Source organism: Populus euphratica, unplaced genomic scaffold, assembly GCF_000495115.2.
Source record: "Populus euphratica unplaced genomic scaffold, PopEup_1.0 scaffold425.1, whole genome shotgun sequence".
Taxonomy (NCBI): Eukaryota; Viridiplantae; Streptophyta; class Magnoliopsida; order Malpighiales; family Salicaceae; genus Populus; species Populus euphratica.
Window position 1 is genome coordinate 156,202 of NW_011500308.1, and position 15,077 is coordinate 171,278.

The 15,077-nt window shown below is 33.3% G+C and overlaps 2 protein-coding genes across 13 annotated transcripts in view; both read left to right on the forward strand.

Moving 5' to 3' along the window:
* The first annotated feature begins 52 nt into the window (after positions 1 to 52).
* Positions 53 to 4,681, forward strand: LOC105113479 (protein SUPPRESSOR OF GENE SILENCING 3-like). Of its 6 annotated transcripts, none has more exons than XM_011009676.1 (7): positions 54 to 150; positions 676 to 1,620; positions 1,702 to 1,999; positions 2,492 to 2,736; positions 3,331 to 3,485; positions 3,919 to 4,117; positions 4,148 to 4,681. In XM_011009676.1, the coding sequence occupies exons 2-7, from the start codon at positions 700 to 702 to the stop codon at positions 4,160 to 4,162; spliced, it is 1,833 nt and encodes a 610-aa protein (XP_011007978.1). In that variant the 5' UTR covers positions 54 to 150; positions 676 to 699; the 3' UTR covers positions 4,163 to 4,681. The 6 variants fall into 6 exon arrangements, with proteins under 6 accessions (XP_011007984.1, XP_011007978.1, XP_011007983.1 ...); XM_011009681.1 differs by having other exon boundaries at positions 1,705 to 1,999; XM_011009677.1 differs by having other exon boundaries at positions 95 to 158.
* Positions 4,682 to 5,942: 1,261 nt separating this feature from the next.
* The window catches only part of LOC105113478 (UDP-Glycosyltransferase superfamily protein), a 16,494-nt gene continuing 7,359 nt past the window's right edge, over positions 5,943 to 15,077 (forward strand). For 5 of the 7 annotated variants that reach the window (XM_011009670.1, XM_011009671.1, XM_011009669.1 and 2 more), the window contains exons 1-13: positions 5,944 to 6,230; positions 6,349 to 6,420; positions 6,603 to 6,696; positions 6,825 to 6,967; positions 7,097 to 7,167; positions 8,779 to 8,860; positions 9,067 to 9,168; positions 9,317 to 9,372; positions 10,679 to 10,713; positions 11,717 to 11,933; positions 12,208 to 12,420; positions 14,185 to 14,244; positions 14,356 to 14,395. In XM_011009670.1, the coding sequence (XP_011007972.1) occupies positions 5,979 to 6,230; positions 6,349 to 6,420; positions 6,603 to 6,696; positions 6,825 to 6,967; positions 7,097 to 7,167; positions 8,779 to 8,860; positions 9,067 to 9,168; positions 9,317 to 9,372; positions 10,679 to 10,713; positions 11,717 to 11,933; positions 12,208 to 12,420; positions 14,185 to 14,244; positions 14,356 to 14,395 (1,437 nt within the window). In that variant the 5' untranslated portion in view covers positions 5,944 to 5,978. Of the gene's footprint in view, positions 6,231 to 6,348; positions 6,421 to 6,602; positions 6,697 to 6,824; positions 6,968 to 7,096; positions 7,168 to 8,778; positions 8,861 to 9,066; positions 9,169 to 9,316; positions 9,373 to 10,678; positions 10,714 to 11,716; positions 11,934 to 12,207; positions 12,421 to 14,184; positions 14,245 to 14,355; positions 14,396 to 15,077 lie in introns of all 7 variants that reach the window. The other 2 variants (XM_011009672.1, XM_011009673.1) reach the window with 2 other exon arrangements.

The following is a 15,077-nucleotide window of genomic DNA, read 5'->3' on the forward strand; positions in this document are numbered from 1 at the left end:
AACAAGAAAAAACGCAATCACGGCATAATACGGCAATCCTCGAAAGTCCACACGCCTCTCACCTGCGTTGCTGCTTTTGTGACCAAGAAAACCAGGACTCTCATAAACCTCAATTGCTTTACAGCAATCATCCATCAAAACCAACGCAAGGTACGTACCTACGTCTACAGTACACCCATTCTTTCACCTTTTCTTTTTCTTTGTCAATGCAACAGTGTTTAGGTTTCTTTCCTTTTTGTCTTGGTGCTAATGTTGTGATGGGTTCGGGTAGGCAGGTATTGATGGCCTTGTTTGATTTGTCCAAAAGCTACATTCCCACATCCTTCAAAGGAAAGAATATGATAATATGGTATATGTAACTTCGTTGGGATTTTTTCTTACTTTTTTGTTGGGGATTTTTTTTTTAATTGTTTTTTCTTCTTGCACGCAATCCCTTTAAAGGAAACATAATGATAACATGTGACTTTCTCGGGATTTGTTTTTTTACTCCTTTACTTCTTGTTCATCAATTACATGATTCGATGCCTGTTTGAACAAACCCCAGTTCCCCAAAATAGTATTTTGTTCTGTCAAAGCACGTAAATAAGAAAAGGGTGCTGTTCTTTTATTGATTCCATTATTTTGTCTGAGGGTACATTAATTAACGTTATCAAATTATACTTTTTTTTTAATAAGTATTAGGAGGAGATCTAGGATTGTATGCAAGGAGGATTTCTTGAAAAGCTAGATCCAGTCATGGATGATGAAGGTGACCCATTTCCTCAGTTAGGGAGTGTGTACAAGAAAGGTTCTTGTTCCTATGTTAATCAGTTGAGTAAAAATGTGGCAAGTATGAATCCAAATTCTGCCCAAGATGGGAAGGTTGCTGCAAAGGCCTGGCCTGCTCAGAACTCTGCATCTAGTGCATGGGGATGTTCGAACTTGGTACAGAAACTGGGGGTGCAAAGCAATGCTTTGACAACCCAAAATACTACTTTTAAGAAGTCTCCTGGCAATGCAAATGAATTGCCTTTGCAACAGAACAATTATCCGAAACACAGACAGAATTTGTCTCAAGTTGGTTCTGCTTGTTCCAGTGGCCGGGAAGAAAGTCGGGCCAAGGATGAATCTGTCTCGAACCATCAACTTTCTGGCACTGGCAATGATGATGTTGATGGTTATGCGGTGTTTAGCAGTGATGATGATGATGATTTTCTCTTTGATTCTGATTTTGATTTAGATGCAAGTGAAAATAGCTATGATGTGTTGAAGAAGAGCAAGTGGTTCAACGCATTCTTTGATGATTTCGATAAACTCACCGTTGAGGAGATAAATTCAGGAGCAAGGAAGTGGCACTGCCCTGCTTGCAAAGGGGGCCCTGGTGCTATTGATTGGTATCGAGGCATCGATCCCCTAGCATATCACGCAAAGACAAAAAAGACAAGAAGGGTTAAGCTTCATCGCATGTTTTCTGAAATTTTGGATGAGGAAATGCATAAGAAGGGAGGTTTAGTAACTCCAGTTGGTGAAGCCTTCGGCAGATGGCAAGGACTTGATGCGAGAGTTAAAGACTATGAAATAACCTGGCCTCCAATGGTTTTGATAATGAACACGAGAGACGAGCAGGAGGAAAATGGCAAGGTAATTATGATTTCTCCTTTTCACTATGAAATGAATTATTTAACTTATATAAATCATTTTTTCCTCTGAAATGGATTCTAGCAGTGGATTGGCATGGGAAATCAAGAACTTCTGGACCACTTCAACTCATATGCTGCACTGAAGGCTCGCCACTCATATGGTCCACAAGGGCATCGAGGAATAAGTGTACTGATTTTCGAGAGCTCTGCAGCGGGTTATTTAGAAGCGTCTCGCCTTCATAAGCATTTTATAGATCAAGGAAGAGGCAGAGATGCTTGGGATGGTAACCGGGTTTCATTCTGTACAGGTGGTAAGCGCCAGCTCTATGGTTATATGGCTTTGAAGGAAGATTTGGATATCTTCAACCAGCATTGCCAAGGTCCTCTCTCTCTCTCTTTCTGTGTGTGTGTGTGTGTGTGTGTCTGTCTGTCTGTCTGTCTTTTTCAGGATATTTATGTCTGTTGCTATGCAGTTTGAGAAAAATACCGTGCTCGCCAAGCCCAATAATGTAAAATAATTAATGATGTTGGCGGAATATTCATCTAAACTGACATTCATAAGATGAGAATGAACAAAAACATACTTGTGCATATAGGTCCGCAACAATAGGATCTAGATTTTAGAGTTTAAAATGGGATCTAAAAACCATGTTAATAAGTTTCAGAACTGAATTCGGTGCTGATTTCGAAAGTGTGAGTAGTAAATGTGAATTCCTTAATTTCTGATGCCTGAATGTTGACATTTATAAATGACATATTTCCTCAATAGTCTTGACTGTAAACTGCTGAAGCAAGATTTCACTACTCTCTGATTCTTGGAATGCTGGTAATAACATCTGCAGCCACGTTTACCCTTTTATGAAATTGATTAGGTAAGAATAAGCTCAAGTTTGAGACGGTGTCATATCAAGAGATGGTTGGAAGCCGCATAAAGCAGATAAATGAGGATAGCCAGATGCTTGTCACTTACAAGAACAGGTTCGCTGCAGAACATATGCAGTCACAAGCTCTCGCAGAGTCCCTGTGCAGATTGAGTGAGAAACTGAAGAAGACTGTGCAAGAAAATCGCATTGTGAGAGAGAGAACTAAATTGCTGCATGAACAGACCAAGGAAGAGGTAACATCTTTAAATTGCAAATTGCTTTTATTGTTTCTGTTTCTTATAGTACATCTCTCATTGCCACGTATGTGTTCACATCGTTGCTTCAATTTGCTTCCAATAAAACATTTTTACTTCTTCTGGTTTCTCTCTCCCCTCTAATGATTGAAAGATCTGAATTCAAAATAAAAACACCTTTCTGCATTATTTATGGTTCACTACTTTGCTCCTCTTCTCCTTTTGTCTTGTATGTATCAGGAGTTTCATCTCCTGATTTACTAGATCTTTTTCAACTTTCATCATCAAACCAGGAAACTTTTATGATACGGTTGTTATTCTGCCGCCCGATCGCAATTTAGCCTTCTCAACCATGATGAACAAATTGGGTCATCTACACTGTACTCCTTGGGAAATTGAAGGATGCATTAATTTGAAGGAAAACATAGCTCTTGGATGGTGTAATTCATGCGTGTTAAGAAAATCATAGTAATAATAGGACTATAACTGGCTGGAGGCACACGGCACTTTCTGCACTCCAAGCTACTTCATAATACCTTGTCCATATTGCATTCTTTACATCTGCTTTCTCTGTTCTGAGGCATTCTTTTCCAGATGGATTCCCAAGAGAAATTTTTCAAGGATCAAATCAAAGCTATCCATCAGGCTATAGATGCGAAAGAAGAGAACTTCGAGAAGTTACAGCTGGCAAAGCTAGAGAAAGTTAAAGAGTTAAATGCAGATCCATCTAAGGAAGAGAATGTGGACAGGTAACACTGTAATGGTGCCTTAGCCAGGCCAGACAAGCTAGAGTTATCTATCTGAGGCATTCACTCCTATTTCCCTTTCTTGAGAAAATGATCAATTTCAATAATAGACAGTAACAAAGTAAAAAAGAATGTGTCATCTTGTAGCATAGCAAACTGTATGCTCCCAGGCTTGCTGGTTAATTTATCTGGCAGGTCAGGGGTTCAACCTAGTCAATCTTCATCCCCTCTCCCCCTTTGTAGACCAAAAGAAAAATACTTATGCATCCTTAGTAGAAAGCAATGAATTAAAGAGTCACATCTACCTTTGGTGGTTTAAGAAATGGAGGGCTGTTCATTTTAATGGTAGGAGTTAGAAAAATACTGAATGGAGAAACTTTTACTTGTGCAGAATATCTGTAAACTTGTAATGTTTTTGAAAATTCTGTGCAAATAGGGTGAAGGACATCAACAGGTTCATAAAAATACAGGATAAAGAGATGGAAGAATTCGAAGCAGAGAGAAAGAAGCTGATAAGAAGGCATGGAGACGAGAAGGCTGCACTTATGAAGATATACTGGGAGGAACTCCTTGTGCTGGAAAAGGAGTTTGAGGATGAACTAACCCTGCTTATTGACAAGCATACCCCAAATCAGGATCACCCCTGATGTAGAGACCAAGAAACAACCATCAAATTTTGAGCTGACGAGAGATAGTCAAGAATTTAGCGAAAAGCAATCTTACACACAGGATACATACGAGAGCAACAAGAAAGACATTCATCTTGTCATCATTTTTGCAAAACTTCATCAGCATTCCCTTCCAGTTCTGTTTTACAGCGGCAGAGTTTAATGATCGATGTGGAGGTGCGCGGATTAATGGAGCCTTCACCTTCAAACTCAAAGGGGAGGGCTACAAGTTTCAAAGAATCAACTGCGATTTTTTACATGATGTCCCCATGCATACCATGCAAGAGTCCACCTTTAACTGAGGCTTTCCAGTGTTCTTTCTGTCTTTTGCAATTTTTAATATTCTTAATTTTTCACTTGATGATGTGGCATATTTTATGTCCCCATGGACTCCATGAAGTTGGTAAACTTTAGGAGATACGGAGGCAATCATCAATTCCATTAGTTTGTGGAGAAATTAATACGAACTACAGTCAAACAATTCAAAGTATTGCAATTTATTTATGTGACAGTGAAAATTGATTTTCTAGAGGAAATATATAAGCTCATTGGAAAGGTGTTTCTAAAAAAATTATTTAATTTATTTATAATTATTTTTTAATATTTTTAAATTATTTTGATATGTTAACATTAAAAATTATTTTTTAAAAAATAAAAAATATTATTTTAATATATTGTTTATCAAATAATATTTTAAAAAATATCAATTATGATACTTTTAAATACTATTATAATAGCAAAAGCAAAGCAAGCAAGTATAGTTAAACTTATCACTACAGTGATGATAATTTAAAGTTTAATTTATATATTTTTTAATTTATTTTAAATATTAAATTGATTAAATTTGAATTATTCTAAAGTCTGCTCATGATTTGAGTGATATAATGAATTAGATTTTGTCTTTGTTGAAAAGTAGTATTTTTTTAAATTAAATTTTAAAAAATTGAATTATTTTTTGATATTTAATAGTGTAATGAAAAATAAATTAAAAAATACTTTTCAGTATTTGGTTATGTCATAGAAAATGAATTGGAAAATAACTTGTTAATGATTTATTTTTCTCAAGTTTATTAAAATAATGAGGAACAAATCTTAAAAATTTAAAAAACAATTGAATGAAAATGAAATTGAAAAAAATATAATTTTATAAATTATCTCAAATAAAATAAATAATAATTAAAATAATAGAAATCAAATATAAAAGATAAAGAAAATAAAAGATGAAAAAATAAAAATAAAAATAATTAATATTTTATAAATTATTTCAAATAAAATAAGTAATAATCAAAAGAATAAGGATCAAATTTGATAAATAAAAAATTTCAATAAAAAAATAATAGAGAAAAAGAAAATAACAATTATAAAAATAAAGATCAAAGTTAAAATAAAAATTAAATTTTAAGAGATGAAATTAAAAAATAAATATTTAAAACAAAATATATATAGCAATAAAAAATTTAAGGATTCAATGTAATATAATCAGTAAATAATATGACATTTCTAAATTTTTCTCAACTTTTAAAAAATAGTTTTCCTCTAAACTTTTCAGGAAAATATTTTTTTGGATATCAAGTAAAAATTTTTTTAATTAAAAAATATTTTTTATTAATCAATTGTTTTTAATAATAAATAAATATAAAAATAATTTTTTAAAAAATAAATTACAAGAAAGAAACATCGTCTTAATTTGAGATGCAGTTAATTTCCTGAGTTAATAAAAACCTAACTGATTGAAAGAAACTCAAGTGATACTTTATATTTGGTCAAAAAACAAATATTTAAAACTTTTTTCTAGAATGATATCGTTGCTTTTTTGTTTTTTTTTTTAATGGAAGACGATACTGTTTTAGGATTGACATTGATTGACCCGACAACCTTAATCGGGTGCGGGTCTGACAGCCGTGGTACCATCTTGGTTACATGGGCTTGTGCCATTATTTCCATATATTATATAAACGAAATGCCCGAGCACGCTCTGTCTGTGACTGGGAGTAAAATAATGGGACCAAAGACAGAGAACAGGAAGCCAGTGGCTGTGTTCATGGCTTTTGGTACGAAGGGCGATGTTTACCCTCTCTCTGTAAGTATTTCTTCTTCCAATGGGATTGCTAAAATATCTCCTTTTTTGTTTTTGGTTTGTCTTTCCAGTTAGAGTCGAAAAATCAAGAATTTGTTGTGTTTTCTTGTTCTTGTTTCAGGCCATTGCTGCTGCTTTTGCTAGTGATCAGAAACAATACCGTGTGGTTCTAGTAACACATTCAGCACATCAGGTTTGCATTGAAATCCTCCTCATCCTCTTTGGTTTATTGCTTACTAAATAAAGGTTCTGACAGCCGCGGTACCATTTTGGGTTCATGTGAATATTCCGTTTCTTTCTCTTTCTTTCTTTTTTACTGATAATTTTTGTTTGTACAAGACCTGCTGATGTTATAAAATGTTGGGTTTCTTGCAGAACTTAAGCTCTCACTTGGAAGAAAGACGTGTTACGTTCTTAGGAATCAATTCACCACCTGTTCTTTCTGTTCGCGACAATTATGGTTGTTCAGGTTCTAATATCAATGGTTATGCTATCTTTGCAGTATATAAGAAGGCAAATCTTGTGGGAATGGGATTAGTTTTATTTTTACATTGAATTAACTAACCACTCTGCTGTAATGGACTATTTCTTTAATAGGATCACAGGAGTTAGCTTTTTCACAACAAAAAATGATAGCCACAAGAGAGCACAGACAAGAATGCTATTCAGCAGTTGAAGGGATTTTTGGACATGGTCCAACCATGGAGGGTGATTTTATCTTGATAAATTTTTTTGCATTGGTATTTCTTGGAAATTCTGGTCCATAGAAGCTCTTCTGATACGTTGAAAATATAGCCTGGATTTATATGGCTTTCTTGATGAAAGTATCAACCTAATAAAGGAAAAATTTGCTTTGCATTCTGGTACAGGAAGGGTGGAGCCTTGCAGAACTTTTTCATATCCGTTGTGTGGTAGCTGCTCCATATGTTGTTCCATACAGGTGGTGATATTTTCTCTGAATTCTCTATTTCTTAATGACTTGCCAATCATAGTATTGAAGGACATTTTGTGTTTGGTTTTTCTCCAGTGTGCTATTATTATGTATAGGCACGCATAATAATTTAAGTAACACAGATACAGTTATAAAAATGTATGCGTATATGGCAGTGGATTATGTGAATGTAGAATTTATTTTTATTAAATGACAATTGAATAAATTGTTCCTCAATGTTGTTTATCCATATAGAGAAAAGAGAAGAGAATATACATGTATATCTATTATGTAATTTGAATTGTTGGTTACATGCATGATTCAAAATCCCATATTGATGAAATAGCAACAAAAGCTATTATAGATATTAGTGGGAAAATCTACAACCAAACAATTCAAGCTTTTCATCAAGCACAGGTTTCAATTCTATGCTGGTGGCTCCAAAAGCCAAGCAGGTGTAGGGTGTGGCTAGAAGTTGGTACAGGATAACTAACAATAAGGGCGTGTGAGCTTCCACTCAAGGGAAATGAATCTTGGAGTGGTCATTATATCATACGGAATGCCACATTAGCGGGAGACTTCTAGAGTATTTTTGTTTGCCCAAAGTCATATATTGAAGGAATAGAAAGAAAGTTGAATATAGGTATATGCGGGAATACTAATAACCCATTGTCATAAGCACTTGTATTTAGATAATGTGTTAATATTTAGTTACTTGCAACATTTTGTGCTATATGATTAGTTGATTTTGCTGACTTAGTTGTCCTAAATAAATGTCCAAACCAAGCATTGAATATGCATTAGATGTTATCTGAAGGGGTTGATGTATTTAGTCACAAGAAATTTCATTCTTTCTGCATGCATTTTTCTTGAGATTATTGTTAGGACTCCCTTTGCCAATAATTCTTCACATATGACGTGGTTACTAATTCCTACAAAATTTTACAATGCGACTTTTGGATTTATGTAAAAACTATTCATGTAAAATTCATAATAGTCATGTTTGGTTTGTCAATATGGACATCCACACCATAAGCGAGACTACACAAAGTTCACAAATGCCACAGCAGTTTCTCAAGGCATATTGTAGATATACCACTAATGATGTTGAATATTAATACTTTTCATCTGTAATGTATGTCAAATTATAATTTTATAGATGAAAAATTTGGTGACTAGATATCTGAAGATCTAAAGTTGCCTAGTTGCTGGTTCTTTATGTCTATGCTTGCCCTGTTACTTAGTTGTTTACTGTTTTTATCTGCTTCTAACTTAAGGACTGCATCCTGTTTGTCTAGAACTAAAATTATCAGGTTACAATGGACAATGGTTTTTCTTGTCCTTTGCGTTTTGGTAGTCACATAAACGTGTTTTGTGGAATTTGATGTCTGGCACCAGGCACGGTTGCTTCTTTGTCAACCTTGGAATCTTTGGAAATTCATGGAAACGTTCATGGAAACCATCATTTTCCTGTCTTTTTCCACATTTTCCCCACTTTTTAATGCAAATTCTCATAATATCTTGTTCATTAGTTTTGCTGTAAGATGTGCATATCTAGATAGTTTATTTTGTTGTTAAATTTTTCCAATGTATGGTTAACTCTTTTTGTGTGCTTTTCAGTGCACCTTCCTTATTTGAGAGTCACTTTAGAAGAGAGCATCCTCTTTTATATAAATATCTCCAAGAAGCTGACAGTAATCAGGTGCTTCGAACTCCTCATGTAGAACCATTTTCTTGTAGAACCATTTTCTTACTTGTATAGCAAAAACTCCTCATGTAGAACCATTTTCTTACTTGTATAGCAACAGCATAATGTAGGTCTTTGTCTCTTGCTTTCTCCTATCATGTTTAAATAGGTTTATGATGTGCAGCTTGTGTACAAACTTTCTAACCTTTTTATGATCATAGGTTTCCTGGAAAGATGTGGCTCATTGGATGTGGCCACTTTTTACCGAAAACTGGGGATCATGGAGAAGTGATGATTTGTATCTGAGTCCTTGCCCTTTCACTGTTAGTGATTTTGGATATAAGATTTCCTTTTTTTCATGGAATGAAATTTATGATTGCCACCTCCTGCATGTACATTGATTTTATGAAGCATTGTTACCTTGTTGTTAGGGTATATTTAAACTCATTAAATTTCTTATACTGAATCCAGGATCCAGTAACAGAGCTTCCCACTTGGCATGATAGGCCACCATCTCCCTTACTGCTGTAAGTTGCATTTTCTTTTTCTACCAAAAACAACCGCATAACATAATTCTTTATTATGATTACAAGCAAAGCAAAAGGATGATTGAGCCATTGTGGCACAGCTAAAGAATTTAGATGGTTAGCAAAAGGTTTTATTTCCATGGCATTCAAAACTCCCTGTGAAAGTAGAAATGGATTATTTTAAATGATTTATGAATCAATTCCCATGTCTGGCTAGAACAAATGAAGTAAAAGTGATTTGAGCCAAAGGAAAAGCAAAAGAAAAAGGAAAAGCATACAAAGTAAACATTATCTGCCATTATATAGGTTGAATTGGCACCATTTTCTCATGCTTTAAATGTAACTAAGAATGACACCAAAATCTCATGATTCATATGCATTCTGTCTTCTTCTTCTTCTTCTTTTGAAAAAATTATTGGATGGGTTAATTAAAAGTTGAACACATTAACCTGTATTTCTATCTCTTTGATTTTTTTGAGTAAATTACAATAAGCTCTTGAAACATCATGAAATTACAGGCATTACAGAAGAGTTTAATGATTTCCCAAAAAGCTTCTCCAAGTTTAAGAAAATACTACAAAACACATGTATGCCCCAAATGCCTCTAGTTATACTAAAATGCCAACATTGATTGAAATTTAGTGTTTGTCATACATTAGCTATTTTAAATACTTTGATACTATTATTTCAATTTTAGTTAATGAAAATTACTTATTGAATAAAAAATTCATTAGGATAATAATTCTAATCATATTCCTAAATGATTTTTCCCCTAAAAAAACCACCCATTCAGTCAATATGCTTTTAATTTGTTTGATATTGGTTTTAAATTCGAATAAAGACTGTATTGTACTATGTATTTGAATATCATCAAGTTTCTTCATCATATATATTCATATGTTTTTTAAGTTAGGAGCCAATAGTTTTTTTTTAAATTGAACATAAATTCATAACTTCTTCTTCTTTTTTTTTAAATTGAACATAAATTCATAAATATTTAAATGCATATATTAAGAATATCAATAGATGTTTTGTCTTGATGAATTGTTTGATTTTTTTAAAATGATATTTTTATTAATTTGTGAAGTCTTAATATCAAAATAATTGAAATAGCTATGTTGAAACAAAATGTAACTTGAAACTTGTAAGGATGTTGTGGGTATAAATTGGGGTATTTTGGTTATAAAGTGTTTCTATAGTATTACTTAAAATGGGGTATATAGTCAAATCACCGAACTTTTGGGTTTAGCTTGTATTTGGATGTTACCTAAAGGAAATTTTTGAACTTATTTTGTTTTTGCAATAGGTATGGATTTAGCAAAGATATTGTTGAATGTCCAGGTAATCTCATTCTTTTGCTCCTTTAACATGAAAATTTTACTTTATGTGTTCCCTCTTCTCCTTTGCTTTCATTTTCTTTTTTCATTCAAATGACTGTAGACTTTGTGTTTTGATGACCATCATAACCTTATTGCATGTGAAATTTCCATGGCAATTTATAATCCATATTTTTTGCTTCTCATTTTTCTATACAAAGAAGTTATTTTATATTACTCTTTGTCTTTGTTATCCTTGTTAATTGTGAGAAACATTTAAGCACATCAAGGCTTTATCCTATTATGTGAATCCCAATGTTTCTACTATATGTTTGATGACTCTCTGAGCAATTCCAATAGGTTTAAGATTTAGCCTAGGCTTGGACCATGGTTGACGCATTATCCACTATCATCTTCTCTGACAAGTCTTGCTTATTTTTGGAGAAACTCACCAAATTTCAATCACATTTGCAGGCCACAACGTAAAACCATATTTTTCAGCTTTATTTTATTTTATTTTATGAAAAACACTAGAAAATACTACCTTCAACCTTGTAAGCATAAATCTAACCTCAAAACACTTTTTTAAGCAACAAATCAACACAGAATTTCAATGTAAAGTTTATGTATCTAAAAGTTTAATCCATATCTCTCAAATGTTGTGATGAAATTATATAATTTTGGTATCTGTGGGTTTCTTTCCATAAGAGCTTTCATTTGATGGTGATATTGGCTGGTTTTATGACACATTTTATCCATCCAAAATTTTCTCTCTTCTCAATATCTTTCCAATTTTTAAAATGATAGTGTTTTTATGTTAAAATAAGCCAAGTTTACAGTGCTTGGGTATTCTTACTTTGAGGAATAAGCATACTACAATTGAAAGTTCAGGGGCTTAATTGAACTGTTTCATAGATGAAGAAAGTTGTACAATTGTACAAGGGTATTGTCAACTGTCAATGAGATGATCATGTGATTGATGTCGTGCTTCCCCATTTCCATTATCACTAATAATAGCATGTTAACAGATTATTGGCCATCAAATGTCCATGTTTGTGGGTTTTGGTTTCTTCCTACTGAATGGCAGTTTTCATGTAAGAAATGCCAAGAAATTTCAGAACTTTCTTATCCTGGAGATTTGAGGACAAAAGATGAAGTGTGTTCAGCTCATGTCAAGTTACAATGTTTTCTGATAAATCCAGCATCAACACCTCCTGTTTTCATAGGACTAAGTTCTATTGGAAGGTAGGTTCGTTGCTTTTTTGTTTATGGACTATTTATGTTACAACATTTTGGTATGTTCATCTCTTCCTTGAATTTTTTCTTAAACTTAACAACCGCAATGTTAGGTTGAAAGAATATGGTTAATTGGCTATAAAATCAACATCACGTGAACATTGTAAGCCTAGCATGGATGTCAATTTTGTTTTTGAATAGACCTCTTTTAGTTTATTTCATTCACTTGTTTAAATTGTCAGTGGTGATCTTTTCTTGAACCGTGTTTCACTTTTGTTTACAGCATGGGCTTCTTGAGGAACCCTCAAACATTTCTTCAGGTAATTCAATCTGTCCTGGAGATCACAAATTTCAGATTCATCCTTTTTACTGCTAGCTATGAACCTTTGGATGAAGCTGTCCAAGTTATTGCCACTGAATCATCACATTTTGATAAAAGAAAGTACCTTGAAGAGGGAGTCTGTCTCTTTGATAACCGCCTCTTTTGCTTTCCTAAGTGAGTATATTTCTTGATCCCTTGAAGCATCATATTTAAATAAAAAACAGTAACTTCTTTGTGCAATGCTATCAAGATGTATAGGCGTGGACATGTGGCATTAATATCATTTAAATATTTGGGAATAATTTTTTTTTCACACCCCATCATTCTTATGTTTATCTAATGTGCCAAAGTGGTTCTTATGTTTATAGCATGACAAATATGATGACATTTGTGTCACAGATCCCTGTGTTGTCAGGGAGATTAAAATTCATTTTAGGTAATGATACATGGGTTTTTCAGACATGTGCCCTTATTAACAACTTGTGGAACTTGCACTTCCTAATATAGGTTGTTAGAATTTTTAACTATAAAGAATTAGAAGGTTAAAATTAACCTTTAATAAAACTAGATTAATGTTAAAAACAAAATTGAGATTTTGCAACCATCTGATGTATCCATTATCAACAACAAAACAAAATGGTACATATCATTTTAAATTGATTTTTCTAACTCTATTAAGTCACCAAATCCACTGTCTGATAACAATTATTTTATTTAACTCTATTATCTAAAAAAAAAACGTTGGAAATAAATTTATTTTAACTATATCATGTGTAAAAATTGAAATCACCTATAGATCTAAGAAAGATGACAACTTTAATTTCGTAGGTAAATTAAAAAAACACCCTTTATTTAACACATACACTATAATGGTGGTTTTTTTTTAATTCCCATATTATCCAAACTAAAAGAAAGAAGTTTTTTTTATTTTTTTATTCCCATATTATCCAAACTAAAAGAAAGAAAACTGCTATCTGTTAACTGTTCAGTCAAAACAGGGAAATCAATCAAATGTGCTCTTGTTTTTATTTTCTTAATGGATAAACAACATAGTACAAAATCTCAATTTTTTTATATAGTACTCTAATATAATTAAAAGTTACTTTTGACCTTTAAAAATTTACAGTTTAATATTGTAACAACTCCTATAATTGAGGAAGTGTAACTTCCACAATTCTGAACTTTGCTGTTAGGGCACATGTTAGAAAAACCCACGATACTTTCATGATAAATTTATCTTGATTCGGTCACTATGTTAGTTTGGGAATTTGATCATGCATCCTGTGCCTGAAAGTTTCTAAGGCATGCAGCTTTCCTGGCATAAATGCAAAGCCCTTTAGTGATGGGCATCTGAAACTGAGAATTTTGAGCTTTAATAAGCCTCTTGTTGTTTGATCTAGACTTTAATTTTGATGGAAGAGAGCTCTGCTATGGATTAGAAGGGAAGGGAGATGTTGTTTCTGAACTTTGTGGGCAAGCACTATCATGTAAGCAGAGAGTATTCTAGTATTTGATCCCAACTGAGAGCTCTGCTAGAAATTAGAAATTATTTAAGTGAGAGCAAGATTTTTCATTTTGAAACCCTTAGGGTAAGTGAAATATTCTGAGGTTTAACATGTATGAAAACATGCAGCATAATACCTTGTTTTCTAGGGTGAATTGCTGAAATTATAATTCTGTGATGCTTATAGAAGTATTTGTGACAGCAATAGATTATATGAGATTGATTTAGCACAATACTAACTACCAAAGACAATAAAACCATGTAGATGATACCTTCAAGGAGCATTATTCATTGACTATGCAGAAGAAACACTCTTCTCCTCAAATTGAGTACTAGGTGCACATAGCCTTTAAAACCCTCTTATCATGGCTGCATTAATTGGTAAGGTAATTGTTTTGATTATATGAATGACCCAATTTTATCATGCTAAACAGTATGGTACCTTACCAATGGCTATTTCCAAGATGTGCAGCTGCAATTCATCACGGGGGCAGGTGAGACTCATTATGTTATTTTATTTCATTGAAATTTTAATTTCAGCACATGACATGGAGAAGAACTAATTAATTTTTCTTTTTTGTTGCTTCTCTTTGTCTGTAAATTAGTGGATCCACTGCTGCAGCACTACACGCTGGCATCCCACAGGTTTGCCGAATTGCAAACCCTTGCTTTATTTCATTGTTGTAGAACTCAAATAGTGTGCGAGTTGTTTTACTCTTCAAATTTTTTTCTGTGCTGCTTTGGTCAAGGCATGCCAAAATAAATGATATTCTTTACAAGTCCAGAATGAAATTCTGATAAGACTAGCATAATACCACCCTATTGGTACAGCCATGTCCACAGAGAGGAGTAGGATGGAGGCGTACATTATTGGAAGAAATAAGGGTTAAAAGGGGTGTTTCAACAGAGAGCCATTTGATAAAAAAAAAAAAAATTATGGATGAAGGTGAAAACTCTTTGATTAAACCTTTGGTAAGAGAAAGCGAGCCCATGATCAGAAACCTCATTCTAGACTCAGTTCCTGGTGCTTGAGCAGCTCTCCTGACTTTCTGTTATTTGTCATTTACTTTTTTTGCAACTATCCATCAATTGTTAAGCAAAACCCTGCAAATGGATTGCAACGCAATATTTTTGTCTGCTTAGAAGCAATCTTCCCTTCTTGTCTGCTCACTCTTCATATTGATCTTGCTGAACTGGTATCATTGTCTCTCAGCTAGGTTAGACATTTAAGATACAGAGTAATGTTGTTGGTAAGATTTCCTTAGTTTGCCAAAAAGTGTTACAACATGCTAGACTCTAATATGGTACTGCAATTTTGATACCATAC

What these genes read in the sequence shown, in the direction of transcription:
- LOC105113479 (XM_011009676.1), top strand. Translation starts at nt 700, where the DNA reads ATGCAAGGAGGATTTCTTGAAAAGCTAGATCCAGTCATGGATGATGAA. An exon ending in AGCAGGAGGAAAATGGCAAG is followed by an intron (nt 1,621 to 1,701) that starts GTAATTATGATT and finishes AATGGATTCTAG; the next exon opens with CAGTGGATTGGCATGGGAAA. An exon ending in AAGGAAGAGAATGTGGACAG is followed by an intron (nt 3,486 to 3,918) that starts GTAACACTGTAA and finishes CTGTGCAAATAG; the next exon opens with GGTGAAGGACATCAACAGGT.